The sequence below is a fragment of the Rhincodon typus genome, chromosome 36, assembly GCF_021869965.1.
Source record: "Rhincodon typus isolate 14 chromosome 36, sRhiTyp1.1, whole genome shotgun sequence".
NCBI classification, from domain to species: Eukaryota; Metazoa; Chordata; class Chondrichthyes; order Orectolobiformes; family Rhincodontidae; genus Rhincodon; species Rhincodon typus.
In genome coordinates, this window is record NC_063367.1 from 4,579,208 (window position 1) to 4,598,509 (window position 19,302).

General features: G+C 43.2%; 1 protein-coding gene across 2 annotated transcripts in view; it reads right to left on the minus strand.

Moving 5' to 3' along the window:
• LOC109936593 (sorting nexin-27-like) overlaps window positions 1-19,302 on the minus strand; it is a 108,130-nt gene that overhangs the window by 21,427 nt on the left and 67,401 nt on the right. For both annotated transcript variants that reach the window (XM_020535197.2, XM_020535198.2), the window contains exons 4-5: window positions 6,737-6,801; window positions 2,678-2,782 (exon numbers count right to left, since the gene is read on the minus strand). In XM_020535197.2, the coding sequence (XP_020390786.1) occupies window positions 2,678-2,782; window positions 6,737-6,801 (170 nt within the window). The remainder of the gene's footprint in view (window positions 1-2,677; window positions 2,783-6,736; window positions 6,802-19,302) is intronic.

The following is a 19,302-nucleotide window of genomic DNA, read 5'->3' on the forward strand; positions in this document are numbered from 1 at the left end:
ACTGAAACAGTTATCCAGAAAGTGCAAGTTCAAACTCTACCATGGCAGTTTAAGAACTTGTATTCATTTTAAAACTCTTACTGGTGTTGCTAAAAGTGACCATAAAGTGGTCTTGGGGTTGTGGTGAATTCCATAACTCACAATTAAAAACTCAAATAGTTCACTAACGTCACCACCAGTTCTGGTCTACATGCGACTTCAGTCTCACACCAATGTGATTGTTTTGTAAATGTCCTCTGAACTGGCCCAGCCCTAAACCACTCCACTGCATGCAAAGTGGAAAGAAGGCCAAGCCTTCTCACAGCAACGAATGACAGACAACACTTGCCAGAGACAAACCACACCACAAAAATGAACCAAAAAAATAATCCTATCAAACATTTTGTTTTGGGACAGAAAAAGCCAAGATTCCCAGCACTTAATCATTTCCCACTACAATCATTATCTTTTGAAACCAATGCTGCATTTTAAGCATAATTGGAAGAGAAATTGATTTGCACCTCCAAAGTTAAAAGTGCCAACTTGTAGAACATTCATCATTTTGAAATATATCTGCGTATCTACGCTAAAGTATATACAGGCTAACTTTCGAAGGAACATGCATCATCCAATCTTTAGTGCCTTTCAAAGTTAGTGGATCAGAATTCTGGTGTTGACTCCATATTCCACCTGATCATAGCACTCTGAGCCACCCACCACAAATCTGTTTTGAGAAAAACCCATGCCTAAAATATGAATTACCTATTCTCTGTGCAGATGTTAAATGAACTTAGTGTGCACCTTCACAATTTTTCCAGAATTATTACAACAGACGAGGCAGCTATTTGACCCATCGTCTCTGCACCAGTTCTCTGAGTGAACATTTCACAAAGTACCACTCTCCTATTTTCTCACCTAAACACTGCATATTGATTCTTTTCAAGTATGAATCTAAATCTCTTTTGAATGCCACAATTAAATGTTCCTCCACATTTCCAGGCTGTATGTTCCATACCACTTACTGCATTTTCTCATTATACTGCATTTACTTCTTTTGCCGATTACTTCAAAGCTGTGCCCTCTTGGTCTTTTCACACAAGAGCAGCTTTGGCCCGTCCAGATCCCTCATGATTTCAAATACCTCTAACAGATCTCCATTCAACCTTCTCTTCTCTATGGAAGACAGTCCAAACTTCAGGATCATTTTATTTATGACTATATTACTTATGTAATAAGTGCACGCAGTTTAGCTTCTAAATATTGTAAACACCATACCTTTTTATTTTTCCGTATTTTTGACTGTCGACTGAAATGGGAAAAGAACTGTTTTAAAAACCACAGATTGTGGAATTGATTACTGCCCTTATAAACAGTTATTTGACGCTCATTGTCAAGTGCTGTTTAAACAGCTGTTTGTTCAAGCAATGGGGCAGTTTGCTATTGACGAACTGGAGGCAGAGGAGGGGATGAAGGGTGATTTGGCCAACAAGTAGCTGATTGATAACTGGTCACCATATTACAAATCAATGACAAAGGCCTTATGCCAATAACACAGATTAGATCCCGGGTAGTTGAATAGCTTGTGGGTGTCAATTTTTGGTCAGAAGACATTGGACCTCCAAAAAGCAAGGAGCTGTTCTTTTTCTCTGCAGATATAAGGACCTCAAGCCTGAAGAAAGCCAACCTTTTACTCCTCAGCAGTTGCTATAAGCTGTAGCTTTTAACCAGTAAGTCAGAATACCTGTAGGAGGTAAAAAAAAAAAAATCAAGAGGCAAGAGGTCCTGACAAGCCAAAAGGATTATCTCAGCAAACCCTGTGGACAGGGATCATTGAATTATTTTCCCAAATGTTCCCTACACCCATAACACAATTCCTTTATTTCTATTGTTTAGTCCCATTTGCCAAACACAGGCAAGTTGGGCTGAAGGGCCTGTTTCCGTGCTGCAGGACTCTAAGAATTGAGACTGAGTATATGCTGGTGTGTGCAAGCGTGTACGTGCATGTGCATGAGTGTGTACATGTACACGAGCATGTAGGGGAGTTTTAGAAGAGGATTAAAGTTTTAATTAGTAGGGTTGTGCACCGATCGCTCGTGGTTGTCTCTCTGTTGCTGGAATCTTATTATTTGAAATAGTAATTCTTGTTAAGTACAGGCACCTGCTCTATATCAACCTGGATCTAGAAGACAAATAAAATGGAGAATTGTGCATACTTTCATAAAATTCAAGTTTTATGACAATGGTAGGAATAGCACAGCTTGATTTACAGTGAGATGTAATGGAGTATATATCCCAGCAGAGACAATCTGCAGTGCACTGTAGCAAACAACCTTGTATCATTTGCAATCATTTGATCTGATCGTTAGTTAAGAGCTACATCAACAACAAAAGACAATGAGCCAGCAAGACTAACTCAAAACATTATTTACAAATATCAGCAAAATCTTCAATTGATAGAGCATTAATATATCACTGTTACTGCCTCAAGATGCATTATCCACAGTAATACCAATTTGGTCACTAACCCTAACTACAGCTGAACTCTGGGGCTCCTTCACGTGGTTTAAGAAATCCTGGTTTGTCCGGGTGAATACAACATCTTTGATGTTTGCCCAACATCACCATACGAAAAACCATGAGTCAAGGTTAATTCCATTCCCACTGAAACAAGTCAGAACCTTGAGCCAGACTCACTCACCCTGTAGACCTCCTCTGCAGTGCTGTTCTTTTTTACAGTGACTGTGATGATGTTTCTGTCAGGCAAAGCTATCCTCAGATCCACGTCTGATAGCCCATTTGTACTCTGGAAAGTTCAATGATAAACAAGTGGTTGTTAGAACATTTTTTTTTACTGAAAGCATCCAATACAATTCCCTAGTCTGAGGAACACTTAGGGATTGGAACATCATTTCAGCAGCAACACCAAATGTTACGGGACTGGATTTACAACAGAAGACCTAAATCTCAGTCTCACTCAACTGCTTAGTTTCCCTTGCATGTTGCCTATTGTTAGTAGAATTTGTCCCAAAGATTACAGATTTTTACCCTCCCAGGCATTGGAGACGCCACCACTGTATGAGTAAAAAAAGATTTTCATCAGATTGCTTTTAAATCTTCTGCCTTTTCCTTTAAAATTCTGCTCCCCTTTAATAACCCTGCAACTAAAGGGAACATCTGCTTTCTATTCAGCCTGCCCATGCTCCTCAATCTTATACACCTCTACTGGGTCTCCTTTCAACCTTCTCTGCTCCAAAGAAAACAACACAAGCTTAAGCAACCTCTCTTCACAGCTGGAATGCTCCATCCTAGTGAACTAGGCAACATCCTAATGAATCTCCTTTGCACTCCTTCCACTGCAATCATATCAAAGAACAAAGAACAGTACAGCACAGGAACAGACCCTCTGGCACACCAATGCTGCACCGACACATATGTCAAGATGCCTCATAAATGTTACTTTTGTCTCCTCCTCCACCACCTCCTTTGGCAGTGGATTCCAGGCACTCATTAACTGTTCAAACTTTGCCTCTCTAAAGGGAGATTAATTTTTTCCAATAGTTTCCCCATGCACTGTTCTATAGTTTCTCTTTACCACCCTTCCTGTAAAGTTCAACCACATTAGCTGTCCTCCAGTCCTCTGACATCTGCCCTGTGGCCAGAGATGATAAACATTTAGATCAGGACACCTGTAATTTCCTCCATCTCCTACATCAGCCAGAAATACCTGGGAATTTGTCTGCTTTTAAATCCACCAAAACCTTCAATACCACCTCCCTTCTTATATATTTCAGTGTTATATTTATCAATCGTAATGGGCACATCACACATTTCAAGGACAAAAACTGAAATTGCTGGAAAAACTCAGCAACTCTGGTAGCTTCTGTGAAGAGATAGTAGAGTTCTTGTTTTAGGTCCAGTGATTCTTCTTCAGAACTGATTGTAGCTAGGATACAGTTGGTACATTGCTGAAGACAGGGTGGGGAGTAAACAATAGGTGGAGATGGTGTCCAGAGAGGGAGAAAAACAGTTGGGCAGACAAATGAACGGGTAAAGGTCAGCCAGGGAGAATGAACAGCTGCTAATGGGGACCATTAAAGACTGACAATGGGCTGTGTGTGGTAGCAGCCCATGTGATGACAAGGCCTGGTGTATAGAGTTAGGGTAAGGACATGGGAGAAGGTGCTTAGGCCGTAAAATCATTGAACTAGATATTGAATCTTGAAGGCTGAAGGGTTCCCAAGCTTGCATTGAGCTTCACAGGAGCACTTCAGCAAGCCTGAGACAGAGACGTTGGCCAGGGAATACAGCGGTGTTTTGAAGTGGCAGGCAACAAGAAGCTCAGTCATTTTTACAGACAGAATACAGGTGTTCTGCAAAGCGGTTGCCCCAGTGTTGAGACGACCACATTGTGAACAGCGAATTCAGTAGACTACATTGAGTGAAGTGCAGGTAAATTGCTGCTTCACCTGGAAGATGTGTCACCTGGAAGATGTGTCTGGGACGTGGGTTAGTAAGAATGGAGGAAGTCAATGGGAAGGTGTTACACCTTCTGCGATTGCGTGGGAAGATGCCACGGGGTTTTGGGGAGGCATTGGGAGTGAAGGAGGAGTGGACCAACATGTCCCGGACAGAATGATCACTGTGGAAGGCTGACAATGAAGGATGAGGGAATGTGTGCTTGGTGGTGGCATCCCACTGGAGGTGGTGGAAATGCTAGCAAATTATCCTTTGGATGTAGATGCTTTTGGGGTTATAAGTGAGGTCCAGAGGGCTCCTATCACTTATGGGAAGGAAGAGAAGGGGTGAGGGCTGAAGTGGAGATGGGTCAGACACAACTGAGGGCCCTGTTGACTACGGTGGTGGGGAATCCTCAGCTGAGGAAGGTGGTGGACATTTCAGAGGCTCCCTTGTAGAAGCTAGCATCATTGGAACTGTGCAACGGAGACATGGAAACTGGAAGGATGGAAGAGAGTCTTTACAGAGAGCAGAACATGAGGATATATAGTCCAGATAACTGTGGGAGTCGGTCGGTTATGGAGTATATTGGTGGCCAGCACACCCCCAGAAACAGAAACGGAGATGTCAAGGAAGGAAAAGGAGGGAGTCAGAGATGGGCTAGGTGAAGATGAGCAGGGCAGAAATTGGAAGCAAAATAAACTCTTTCAATTCTAGATGAGAAAGGGAAGGAGTACCGATGTCATTGATGTACAGAAAAAGACTTCTGGATGGCCCCACCCCCCGAGTAGGACTGGAACAAAGAATGTTCCATTGTACCCACAAAAAGACAGGGTGGCTCAGTGGTTAGCACTGCTGCCTCATAGCGCCAGGGACCCGGGATCAATTCCACATTCGGGCAGCTGTCTGTGTCGAATTTGCACATTCTCCCTGTGTCTGCATGGGTTTGCTCCGGTTGCCTCCCACAGTCGAAAGATGTGCAGGCTGGGTGGCTTGGCCACATTAAATTGCCCATAGTGTTCAGGGATGTATAGATCAGGTGGATGGGTCTGGGTGGGATGCTCCGAGGGTCGGTGTAGACTTGTTGGGCCGAAGGGCCTGTTTCCACACTGTAGGGATTCTATGATTCTACGAACTGGGGCCCATGCTAGTATCCACAGTCCCACCTTTGACCTGAAGAAAATCGGGGAGGTGAAGGAGAAGTTGTTCAAAGTGAGGACCAGCTCAGCGGTGAACGACGGTGGTGTGGATGGGGACTGTTTTTCAGGAAGAAGCAGAGAGTCCAGAGATCATCCTGTTGGGGGATGGATGTGTAAACGGATTGCTTGCCCACGGTCAATAGGTAACAGTTGGAGCCCAGGAACTGGAAATTCTGAAACTAACACAAAGTGTCAGAAGACACAGATGTAACTGGGAAAGGTAAAGAGGAGGGGAAGAAAAAAAAAGTTGAGTCAAGGTAGGAAGAAGGAAGAGGTGAGTTTCGTGGGGGAAGGAGCAGGCAGGAACAACGGGTCTGCCCAGGTGGTCCTGTTTCTGGATTTTGGGAAGGAAGTAGAAGTGGGCTGCATGAGGTTGGGAGATGATGAGCTTGGAGACAGTGGGCTGGGGGGTGTTGGATGAAATGCGATTAGACACCACTGTGGACACAATATCCTGGTGTTCAATGGTGGGATCATGGTCCGGGAGTGGTAGGTGGAGGTCTCTGGGGGCTGACACTCAACCTCCTCAATGCAGAGGTCTGTATAACAGCAGCATCCTTGTTACAGGGTTGGATCTGAGAGCACAGAGTGCAGTCAGTTCAGAGGGAGATAGGTTCCAATGGGTTTCAAAGGAACGTTTCAAGGAAATGGCAAGTGCAATAATTCTGTAGTCATGCAACTGAAAATGTTTACAGAACTATACATAAAGAGGAACTATCACCTCTGGTGGGAGAAGGTAATACTAGAGCTTGGCAGCACAGGGTGACGTTAAGAAGCATTTATTTACTCAAAATGGGGGGGGGGTGTGTTCAGAGGAGAAAGCAGGGGGAGGGTAAACAAAAAAGTGGAAATGGAGAACACTTAAAATGTTTAGCTGGGTGTGGTTAATTAACAGCAAAATTAATATTTTCTATTTTGCTACGTAAGAACATTAAAGGATTATGCAACCATGGTATATGACACAAGGAGTTAAGATACAGGCTGGACAAATTCAAGCTGAATGACAGAACAGCCACGAATTCTGCTCAAGTTAAACATTATTCTTCAAATTATGAGTTAAAAAAATGAAATCTGGTCTCAGCTGTCAGTTTTGATGCCCTTACCTCACTGGAATCAGCCAGGAACTCCTGCATCACATCACTCTCTCCAAGGACGCTTACTGAACACACTGCAAAACAAATCACAACACACATTATAACCACAGCTCAGGCACAGAGTGCTGCAGTGGGAAATTCCTAATGGTCCATTCCTTAACCAACAGTGGACAGGCACCCTAATCTCAAGCCTCTGTTCACATAGTTCAGATGGAAAAATCTGTTCTGTTTCAGCTGTACCTCCTCCTTTGGTACACTGCAAACTAAATACTCAACACATTTTAAAGGTTTCTTTTTCTTTAACAGGAAGTTGACAGCATTTGTTGCCCAGTCCTGAAGTACCCTTGAACTGAGGTTATTTCAAATAAAGCATATTACCGTGGTTTTGGAGTCACATAAACTGAAAAAGGATTTCCTTCCCTAAAAGGGCAGTGAACCAGATAGGATTTTATGATAATCGATGACAGCTGTAAATGTCACTATTACTGAAACTCGATTTAAATTCAATTAGTAAACATGGAAAACAAGTTTCACTAGCTGGTGTGGTGTACTGTGATTTGAAGTCAACGTCCAGCAAATCAGTAATACAAATCCCTGGATTAACTACCCTGGTGACATTATCACAATGCCATTATTGTTCCAGTTCTCCCTTCAGATACCAGTTTGTGGATACTTGAACCAGCTTGGTTTGGAGAGAAGAAACAAAGTAGTTTTCTTTTGAAGTCCACCTTTGCAATGTTGGGACTAATGGAAAAAGTTGAGATAATTAAGCTATTTGTGGTTCAAATTAAGGAGTAAAGTGAAAATGCACTTGGCCTGGATTGGAAAAAAATCACCAAAATGGTGAGCAGAATTTAGGGAGTTAGGAGCCAAGTTAAAAAGTAGGACCTCAGAGGTAGTAATCTCAGGACTGCTACCAGTCCCACGTGCTAGTCAGAGTAGAAATGAAAGAATAGGCAGGATAAATGAGTGGCTTGAGAGATGGTGCAGGAGGGAGGGGTTCAGATTTTTGGGACATTGGGACCAGTTCTGGGGGAGGTGGGACTATTACAAATTGGACAGTCTACACCTGGGCAGGACTGGAACCAATTTCGTAGGGGGTGCTTTTGCTAACGCTATTGGGGAAGGTTTAAACTAATGTGGCAGGGGGATGGGAACCAAATGAGGAGGTTAGTGGACAGTAAGGAGGTAGTAACTAAAGCCTGTAAGGAACCAGACAATGCACTAAGTGTGACTAAGGGTAAGAGTAGGCAGAGAGCAGGTGATGAACGCAGAGGGACAGGTGGTCTGAGGTGCATTTGTTTTAATGCGAGAAGTGTAGCAGGTAAGGCAGATGAACTTAGGGCTTAGATTAGTACCTGGGAGTATGATGTTATTGCAATTACTGAGACTTGGTTGAGGGAAGGGCAAGATTGGCAACTAAATATCCCAGGATATAGATGCTTCAAGCAGGATAGAGAGGGAGGTAAAAGGGGTGGAGGAGTTGCATTACTGGTCACAGCTGTGCTGAAGGAGGGCACTATGGAGGACTCGAGCAGGGAGGCAATACGGGCAGAGCTCAGAAATAGGAAGGGTGTGGTAACAATGTTGGGGCTGTACTACAGGCCTCCCAACAGCGAGCGTGAGATAGAGGTACAAATATGTAGACAGATTATGGAAAGATGTAGGAGCAACAGGGTGGTGGTGATGGGAGATTTTAATTTTCCCAACATTGACTGGGATTCACTTAGTGTTAGGGGATTAGATGGAGCAGAATTTGTAAGGAGCATCCAGGAGGGTTTTATAGAGCAGTATGTAAATAGTCCAACTCAGGAAGGGGCCATACTGGACCTGGTGTTGGGGAATGAGCCCGGCCAGGTGGTTGAAGTTTCAGTAGGGGATTACTTTGGGAATAGTGATCACAATTCCATAAGTTTTACAATACTCATGGACAAAGACGAGAGTGGTCCTAAAGAAAGCATGCTAAATTGGGGGAAGGCCAACTATAGCAAAATTCGGCAGGGGCTGCGGAATGTGGATTGGGAGCAGTTGTTTGAGGGTAAATCCACATTTGATACGTGGGAGGCTTTTAAAGAGAGGTTGATTAGAGTGCAGGACAGACATGTCCCTGTGAAATGAGGGATAGAAAGGGCAAGATTAGGGAACCATGGATGACAGGTGAAACTGAGAGACTAGCAAAGAGGAAAAAGGAAGCATACATAAAGGTCTAGGCGACTGAAAACAGACGAAGCTTTGGAAGAATATCGGGAAAGTAGGACCAATGTGAAACGAGGAATTAAGAGGGCTAAAAGGGGTCATGAAATATCTTTAGCAAACAGGGTTAAGGAAAATCCCAAAGCCTTTTATTCGTACATAAGCAGCAAGAGGGTAACTAGAGAAAGGGTTGGCCCACTCAAGGACAAGTTATGCGAGGAGTCAGAGAAAATGAGTGAGATTCTTAATGAGTACTTTGCGTCAGTATTCACCAAGGAGAGGGACATGATGGATGTTGAGGTTAGGGACAGATGTTTGATTACTCTAGGTCAATTCGGCCTTGGTAGTGGTGGTGGGGGGTGGGGGGGAAAGAGTGGTTTTGACTATTCTAAAAGGCATTAGGGTAGTCAAGTCCCCAGGTCCAGATGGGATCTATCCCATGCTGAGGGAAGCAAGAGAGGACATAGCTGGGGCTTTAACAGATATCTTTGCAGCATCCTTGAGCACGGGTGAGGTCCCGGAGGACTGGAGAATTGCTAATGTTGACCCCTTGTGTAGCAAGGATAATCCAGGTAATTATAGACCGGTGAGCCTGACGTCAGTGGTGGGGAAGCTGCTGGAGAAGATACTGAGGGATAGGATCTATTTACATTTGGAAGAGATTGGGCTTATTGGTGATAGGCAGCATGGTTTTGTGCAGGGAAGGTCATGTCTTACCAACTTGATAGAATCCTTTGAGGAAGTGACAAAGTTGATAGATGAGGGAAGGGCTGTAGATATCATATACATGGACTTCAGTAAGGCGTTGATAAGGTTCCCCATAGTAGGCTGATGGAGAAAGTGAAGTCGCATGGTGTCCAGGGTGTACGAGCTAGATGGATAGAGAACTGGCTGGGCAACAGGAGACAGTGTGTTGTAGTGGAAGGGAGTTTCTCAAAATGGAGAACTGTGACCAGTGGTGTTCCACAGGGATCTGTGTTGGGACCACTATTGTTTCTGATATACATAAATGATCTGGAGGAAGGTATAGATGGTCTGATTAACAAGTTTGCAGATGACACTAAGATTGGTGGAGTAGCAGAGAGTGAAGGGGACTGTCGGACAATGCAGCAGAATATAGATAGATTGGAGAGTTGGGCGGAGAAATGGCAGATGGAGTTCAATCCAGACAAATGTGAGGTGATGCATTTTGGAAGATCCAATTCAAGAGTGAACTATATGGTAAACGGAAGCCCTGGGGAAAATTGATGCACAGAGAGATCTGGGTGTTCAGGTCCATTGTACCGTGAAGGTGGCAACACAGGTCGATACAGTGGTCAAGGAGGCATACGGCATGCTTTCATTCATCGGACGGAGTATTGAGTACAAGAGTTAGCAGGTTGTGTTACAGTTGTATAGGACTTTGGTTCGACCACACTTGGAATAATACATACAGTTCTGGTCGCCACATTACCAAAAGGATGTGGATGCTTTGGAGGGTGCAGAGGAGGTTCACCAGAATGTTGCCTGGTAAGGAGGGCACTAGCTACGAAGAGAGGTTGAGTAGATTAGGATTATTTACATTAGAAAGACGGAGGTTGAGGGGGGACCTGACTGAGGTCTACAAAATCATGAGAGGTATAGACAGGATGGATAGCAAGAAGCTTTATCCCCCCTAGAGTGGGGGACTCAATTACTAGGGGTCACGATTTCGAGGGGAGAGGGGAGAGGGGAGAGGGGAAAAGTTTAAGGGAGATATGTGTGGAAACTTCTTTACGCAGAGGGTGGTGGGTGCCTGAAACATGTTGCCAGCGGAGGTGGTAGAGGCGGGCACAATAGCATCATTTAAGATGTATCTAGACAGATATATGAATGGGCAGGGAGAAGAGGGATACAGATCCTTGGAAAATAGGCGACAGGTTTAGCTAAGAGGATCTGGATCGGCACAGGCTTGAAGGGCCGATGGGCCTGTTCCTGTGCTGTAATTTTCTTTGTTCTTTGGAAGAACTGGGTCAAAAACTTGAGGGGAAATAAGCACTTGCATCCAACAACTTACTTCAAGGCACTCCAAAGCAGAGTGTCCACTCTGCCCTGCCTTGACAAGGGAGTAAATAAAAGATCTGCATTTATATAGACACTTTTACAACCTCATTGTTGCCAAAGCACTTTCAGGGCCATTAAAATACTTTGCAAGCATAGTCAAAGCAACAACGCAGGAAAGGCACTAGCAACTTGTGCACAACTAGATCCCACAAAGACGTGATAATGATAACATATTTTGTTTTATTTAGCAGATAAATACTGGCAAGACACTGGGGATCTGCTCTAATTCCAACAGCCTCATGCAATCTTTTCTCATTCTTGCGGCAAGACGATAAATCTCAGTGGTTTGTTTATCTCTGACCATGTCACATGACATTCAAGTACCAGCCTGAATCAATGCTCAAATCTTGAAAGTAGGGCTCCATGACTTTCCGATTTCAGTGATAGCAAAGAGCTTATGGAAACACTAAATGTAATCAGCCAGAAGACTTGCCTCACTGAACATCCAATAAACACTACTGGTCTATTCAACTTCCACCACCAACACTAGTCCTCTGGTTCATAAATGCCTTGTTCAGAGAGAACCTTCATTGGACACTTTAAATCAGAGTCCATAAGGTAAAACTCAGATAGGCAGTTTTCAGTTCATTAAAACTTAATAGCTGCTGTGTATCCCCAGCATGGTGACATTGCATGATTATAATCACATATACGTGCAACTTCTTGTTCATAAAACAAACTCTACTCTTTTGATCACGCAGATCCCAGAGTAGAAAGCTGCTTGAAGCAGCAAACTGGCCAGCTAATTGTGCTGGGTCAAGTTTCAGGCATCTTAGTTTTGAACAGAATAAACCTTTGATTTATTGGGATAACTAGGTTTCTGAAGCCACCGACTTACTCCTGCTTTATTTAATTCATACTGTAGTGAGAATAGTTGCTTACTAGCTGTTGAGTACATTGATGACAATAGATCAATCAGGTTGTTTTAATGCAGTGTTACTAACTCTAATTGCATACTGCTGCCAGGAACACAGGAAACTGGAAGACCTGGTTCCAAGGCCCCTTAGGTCTGCTCCAATATTCAAGACGACATGGTTGAATGTCATCAACTTTACATTCCCATCCCATCCCAATCCTTCAATTCCAAGAGCTCAAACATGTAACTGCCTCAGCCTTGAATGTCCTCAATGACTGAGCACCCACAGCTTTGGGATACAGAAATCCAGAGATGCACAATCCTGAGTGAAGAAATCTTACATTTCATTACTATTTCATTGTTAAATACCTGCACCTTTATGCAGAGATGATGTCTTTGCCATGGGGTCAGCTCTGGTTCCTGGGAAGGCAGAAAGCAAAGTTCTCTGGAAAACCAAGGGAAAAATGGGCCTCGCCTGCTATTAGTATAAAAAACCAAAACCATTTATCTTCATGCCATTGCTGGCAAAAGAAGATAAAGACAGCCAAAATCCTCTGACTAAAAAAATGCAGCTGGTGACAACAAGAAAAGACTTCCATTTATACGTGCCTGTCACAACCTCAGGCCAATCTAGAGCTCTTTACAGCAAATGAAGTTCTCCAAGGTTTTGGAGTAGACTTGTAGTTTGGGTTGTGGGTATTGAGGTTGGTTGGCTTGCCGAGCTGGTTTGTTGTTCTGCAGACGTTTTGTTACCATGCTTGGTAACATACTCAGTGCAGCCTCCAATGAAGCATTGGTGTGTTTTCCCGCCTGGTTTTTAAACTCTGGAGTCCGTTGAGCTGGATTGCCTCACTTCCGGTTTTCCTTCGTAGTGGAGTGTATATGGGGTCAAGTTCTATGTGTTTATTAATGGCTTTCTTCATGGAGTGCCAGGTTTCTAGGAATTCCCGTGCCTGTCTCCGTTTACCTTGTCCCAGGATTTTGGTGCTGAAGCCAGTCGAATTAGCGGTTTTCCTTATCCATGTGGATTGAGATGAGAAACTAGAGGAGACACACAAACTTATAAACACCACCTTCACCAGAATAAAATTCACCAGAGAGGAAGAGAAGAACAAACAGCTCCCATTCCTGAACGTCATGGTACAGCACAAGACAAATGGGGAACTCCAAATGAAAGTACACAGAAAAGCCACACACATGGACCAGGTACTGAACTTCAACAGTAACCATCTCAACACACAAACGAAGCTGCATGCAAACACTATTTAAACAGGCAACAACACACTGCAGCAACACAGAAATACGCCAGGAGGAAGAAGAATACCTCTTCCAGCTTTGAGGATAATGGATATCCAAAAAAAAAAACTGGGTCGAAGATGCCTACACGAACAACATCAGGAAGATACTACACACCCTGACACACTCATCACACTACCCTACATCAGGAACACATCGGAACTAACCACAAGACTCCTACGACTGCTGGGCAGAGTGACACACAAGCCCACATAAACCTTACGACAACTGCTCACCTGAACTAAAGACCCACTCCCCGCCATGGACAGGACCAATGTCATCTACAAGATTCCCTGCAGAGACTGTGAGAAACACTACATCGGACAAACAGAAAGGAAACTAACAACAAGGGTACACGAACACCAATTGGCTACAAAAAGACACAACCAATACTCACTCATCTCAATCCACATGGATAAGGAGAACCACCAATTCGACTGGGACAACACCAAAATCCTGGGACAAGCTAAGCAGAGACAGGCATAGGAATTCCTTGAAGCCTGGCACTCCATGAAGAAAGCCATTAATAAACACATAGAACTCGACCCCATATACATTCCACTACGAAGGAAAACCGGAAGTGAGGCAATCCCACTCAATGGACTCCAGAGTTTAAAAACCAGGCAGGAAAACACACTGACGCTTCATCGGAGGCTGCACTGAGGATGTTACCCAGCATGGTAATGAAACGTCTGCGGAACAACAAAGCAGCTAGGTGAGCCAACCAACCTCAACAAATTAAGTTCTTTTGACACGTAGTCAGCATTATAATGTAGATGTGGTAATCAAATTGTAACCATTTCTACGAACATTGACTCCCTCCACCACTGCAGAAATTCACCAAGACTCCAAACCAACAACCATTACCATCTAGAAGAACAAGGGCAGCAAATACATGGTAACATCAATGCTAGCAAGTTCCCTTCCAAGCCACACTCAATCCAGACTTGGAAACAGATCTCCATTCCTTCAGTGTTGCTGGGTCAAAATCCTGGAACAACTCCCCAACAGCATACTTATGCCAAATGGACTGCAGTGGTTAAAGGCAGCAGCAAACTAATACCTTCAAGGGCCACTAGGGATGGGCAAAAAAATGCTGACTCAACTAGCAATGTCCACATTCCATGTGAATTAAGAACACAAGCTCCTACAAACATTAATGTAACAATGGCCAGATAATTTGCAATGCTGGTTTTGCTTCATTCTTTCATGAGACGAGGGCATCACTGATGAGGCCATACCATGAACAGAAATTAATCTTCATTCATTACAAATGTCACTTGTAGAGTCATCCATACTACCATGGATCAACAGTCTCATGCAAGAATAATAGATTTCTTTCCCAAAAGTACAATAGTGAACCAGACGGATTTTGATAATGGATGAGCATTATGTTACTAATGCCGAGACTAGGTTTATAATACAGATTTATTAACTGAATTTGAACAAAAATTCGGATTTGAATTAGGCCCCATATTACTGGTCCAGTGACACTGTTGTTCCACCATTTTCCCCCATTGGTTGAGGCATATATATTTGTCACAACACAGGGGATTAGGGTAATAACATGCTCATTTTTCTTTCACTAACAGCCAGTGCAAGTAAATATTCTTAATCCATTCTTCATCATTAAAACAGATAACATGAAACTATCCTTCCAGCGATCAAACTAATGGCACATTATGAAAGCTATGAATATAATTCATAAATAAATCAAACTGTCCAACGCACTAATGAGCTGCACGCCCCTCATTGGATTAGCAGCTGGTTTTTGATTCGTAGTTTGGATTTTCCTTCAGGAGTGATGAAACTGCAAAAGGGTCTCTGAGCTACAGTTTCACAAACCATTGGGAATGATATGACCCACAGTTCATACAGTCCTCCCTTCCTATAGGCCAACTGTATTGTAAACAATTTGGCAGCAGATTACTGGCTGTTCTCTTCAGACCTGTCATACCACTCATTCATTTGCACCGCACAAACGTAGCTTTTGTTAACTGAGTAAGAGGACGACTTCATCTCCTCCCACCTCTTGCCCCCTCCCAAAGAAAATTCTAACTAAACCACCTTTCACACTCCCAGAGAAAGCCATGCAACTAATTATTGCAGCTATTCCAGGTATTGTTTTGATGAATGGTATGAGATGCAGAGCACTACTGCAGTACAATGTAAAATACCTCATGATGTAGCATTAATGACACAGTCCTAACAATACCTCCTGCATCCCTATACCCAGCAATGTTATCCCCAAAATAAAACTGCATTCAGACAGTGTGCAGACACTACTGAAATGTAGAAAACAGTTGTCAATATAGGCATAGCAAGGTCCCACAAATTGAATGTGAAACATCACCAGATAATCTGCCTTTATGTGATGTTAGATGAGGGCCACATAATGGCCGCTGCTTCAGTAAGAGGACAGCATAATAGGGTCACTGACATCTTTGAATGCATCAAGCAAATTCAGTACCACACAGCATCATCTCTACAGTCAAGAAACTGGGTCTCAAAAAGCTGAAAGCAATTTTCACGGTTTACTATTCAAGCGGAGGAAGTCAATTTCAGTTCATGGAGAAAAGCAAAGTCCTTTCATCAACAACCTTACACACATAGTTCACAAGTGTGAGATAGCATCAAAGTCATACAGCATGGGAACAGATCCTTCGGTCAAAACAGTCCATGCCGACCATAATCTCAGACTAAACTAGTCCCACCTGCCTGTGCTTGGCCCATATCCTTCCAAACGTTCTTATTCATAGACTTATCTAAATGTCTTTTAAACATTGTAACTGTATCTGCATCCACCACTTCCTCTGAAAATTCAGTCTACACTCAAAACACTGTGTAAAAAAAAAATTCTCATTCCTATTATTAACAATGGATCATCTGACAGGATGCAACGAAAAACAAAGACATACTGCAAACTTACAATTTATTAACCACAAGCCAAAGGGAAAACAAACTTGGCTTCTCTCAAATCTAACAGATGTTGGGCTGCACTAGAAGCCATAACGTTGCAGAAAGTGATCATACCAATCCTGGCTTCATTTGAATCCAGAGGTTAACTGAAAATTACCCTTTTAATGATTTAAATATAATAGGATCTGAGGAGTGCCCGAGGGAATAGCATAAAGATCCAAATGCAGGGCCTAGGTAATTACCACCTATGGTGAAGTGAACAAACTCGCAAGAGCTAAAGGATAGAATTGGAGGAGCACAAGAGGAGAACAAAACCAGCATCTGCAGTCTCCAATTCGGTTACCAGGAGCCTTCAGGGTTTTGACATTTTCTTTCCTGAACAGCAGGATAAGACATGATTCTGCACTTAAGGTAATTATTCCAGGGGAATAGGATCTCAATAAAGATGACAAGTTGAGCATTTGCCCATACAAAGATCAAAGCCAGTACGTGCTACCTCTTCCATAACTTAGAATTTTGAGAAAATTACTGTAAACACTGTATTTGAGCAGCACTTGCTGAATAATTCTAACTGTGTTACAAGCTGCATTGATAACCAATTTAAGATCTGCCAGACTTGTAACATGATTCAATAATTCAGCCCTCCCACCTTGTCTTCCCTCCCGCAACAGCGATAGGGTTCCTCTTATCCTCACCTACCAGCATCCACATCCAGAAGATCATCAGACGCCATTTCCACCACCTCCAGCAAGATGCCACCACCAGATATATATTCCCCTCCCCTCCCTTGTCCACTTTCCGCAGAGACCGTTCCCTCCGGGACACCCTGGTCCACACTTCCTTCACCCCCAACACCTCCCCACAGCCCTACGGCACCTTCCCCTCTAACCGGCGAAGGTGCAACACCTGCCCATTTACCTCCTCCCTCCCCAGTATCCAAGGGCCCAAACATACCTTCCAAGTTAAGCAACACTTCACCTGCACTTCCCAGAATCTAGTCTACTGCATTCGCTGCTCACAGTGGTCGCCTTACATTGGGGAAATGAAGCATAGATTTGGCGACCGCTTCGCAGAACATCTACATTCTGCTCGCAAAAATGACCCTGAACTACCTGTTGCCTGCCACTTCAATGCACCACCTTGCTCCCTGGCCAACATCTCTGTCTCCAGCTTGCTAGTGTTCCAGCAAAGCCCAACGCAAGCTGGAGGAACAACATTTCATTTTCCGCTTGGGGACCCTGCAGCCCTCCAGACTCAATATTGAGTTCAATAATTTTAGGGCCTGAACTCTCCCATGTCCCAGCCCCCTACCGCATACACCAGGCTTCATTACCACATAGCCTGCCATTACACCCCTCCATGTTGTTAGTCACTAACAGTCCCCATTAACAACCATTCACCCTCCCAACCTGATCATTAACAACTCCTTTGTCTGTCCAACTGTCTTTCTCTCTCTCTCTTTGGGCTCTATCCTATGTTTACTCCCCACCCCACCCACCTCCCTATTTTCTGCATATAAACTGACGTTTTCCCAGCCACCATCAGTTCTGAGCAATCGTCACCGGACCCGAAATGTTAACTCTGTTTTCTCCTTCTCAGATGCTGCCGGACCTGCTGAGCCTTTCCAGCAACTTTGTTGTTGTTCCTGATTTACAGGAACTGCCGTTCTTTCCGTTTTTATTCAATAATTCTTGTTGCATATATTCATACACAGGGACTTACTCACTGCAGAGAATAAAGGAACACATCCAGGCACTATATCTTGTTTGAATTAAGCATAAACAAAAAACTGGGGGAAAGGGATAACAATTGATCTTTGGTCCAACACCAACTAGTCAACTTACCAACCAATTAGCATCCTTTCTTGATGCTATTGCACACTTCAAAATTTATTTTGCTTGCCTAAGCCATGATGACCGCGTAAAGAAAAGTTCTGACAACTTCTTTTCAGCAACATTCAATTTCTATGCTATGGTGATATTATACTCTTCAGAGCTTTAATAACTGTTCATGGATTGAATGGATCAACAAAGATAAAAATGCTACACAAGGAAAGAATCAGTAATAACTCTGCCTGGAATAAACTATTAAAGACTAGGACAAACTAATGCAGGAATTGAAAGCAATTAGCCACGTCTAGCAAAAGGAGGAGGGGAGGCTACATGGACAAAACTGCTTTGGCACCTGTTTTATAAACTGGATGCTTTATTGCTACAAAGGACAAGGATTGCCCTGCAGAAGAATTCAAGAAGTTAACTAAAGGAAGGCTGTGTCTTTGAACAAACAGTCAATGCCAAATGTAACAAGGAAAAAAGGAAAAAGAAGCTACGTCTGATAAGAAGGGAACCTGCAGACTTGCAGTAACTTGGATGAAAGGACTTAAAAGCATCAATAATGACCTGAAGGACAAAAATCTGTATACGAATCGAACACCAGAACTCCACCTTAGCAGAATTTCTAAGAACACCACCATATCAGGATCACCAGGGTCAGGTTCTGAGGAAGGGTCACTGGACCTGAAACGTTAACTGTTTTTTCCTTCGCAGATGCTGCCAGACCTGCTGGGCTTTTCTAGCAACTTTGTTTTTGTTCCTAATTTACAGCATCCGCAGTTCTTTGGGTTTTTATGCCAGAATCAAACCCTGGACACTTCCAGAGACAGACTACTGTTGGTTGGAATCCTAGCCAGATTCCACCAATAATCAGGGAATAGCCAAGTTGGATTGTGAGGCTTAACTTGCTTACTTGAGAGGTCTCAGTTTGGTTGCTACGTGCAATAAAGTTGAAACCATTGTTTCAGTACTTGACTGCCTGTGAGATTTCTTAATAAGTAGCCAAATTAAAGATAACATGTGGCAATTTACCTACAAACCACTAAGTGACCAAAGTGTAAACCACTGAACACGTGATTCACTGTTAGAATAAGATCCTGAACAAGGGTCTCAAGTGAGCACAGCTAAAACAGCAAGATACAGCTAAATAAAAAGTTATTCAAAAGGCCAACATGGTCAAGAGCTTTGCCAACCAACAGGCTGCTCTCCTTGGCTGGGTTTGACAGGCAGCTAACATGAAATCAGATACAGGTAGTTCTCCTATAATGCGATAGTTATGTTCATGTTTGAACTTGTGCCATAGAAAGTCTTGCCATAGAAAAAAAAACAATCGCTATACTTGTATAGCAGAAAGTTCACATTATCCAAACAGCGTTCACCATTCAATCGCGTTACAG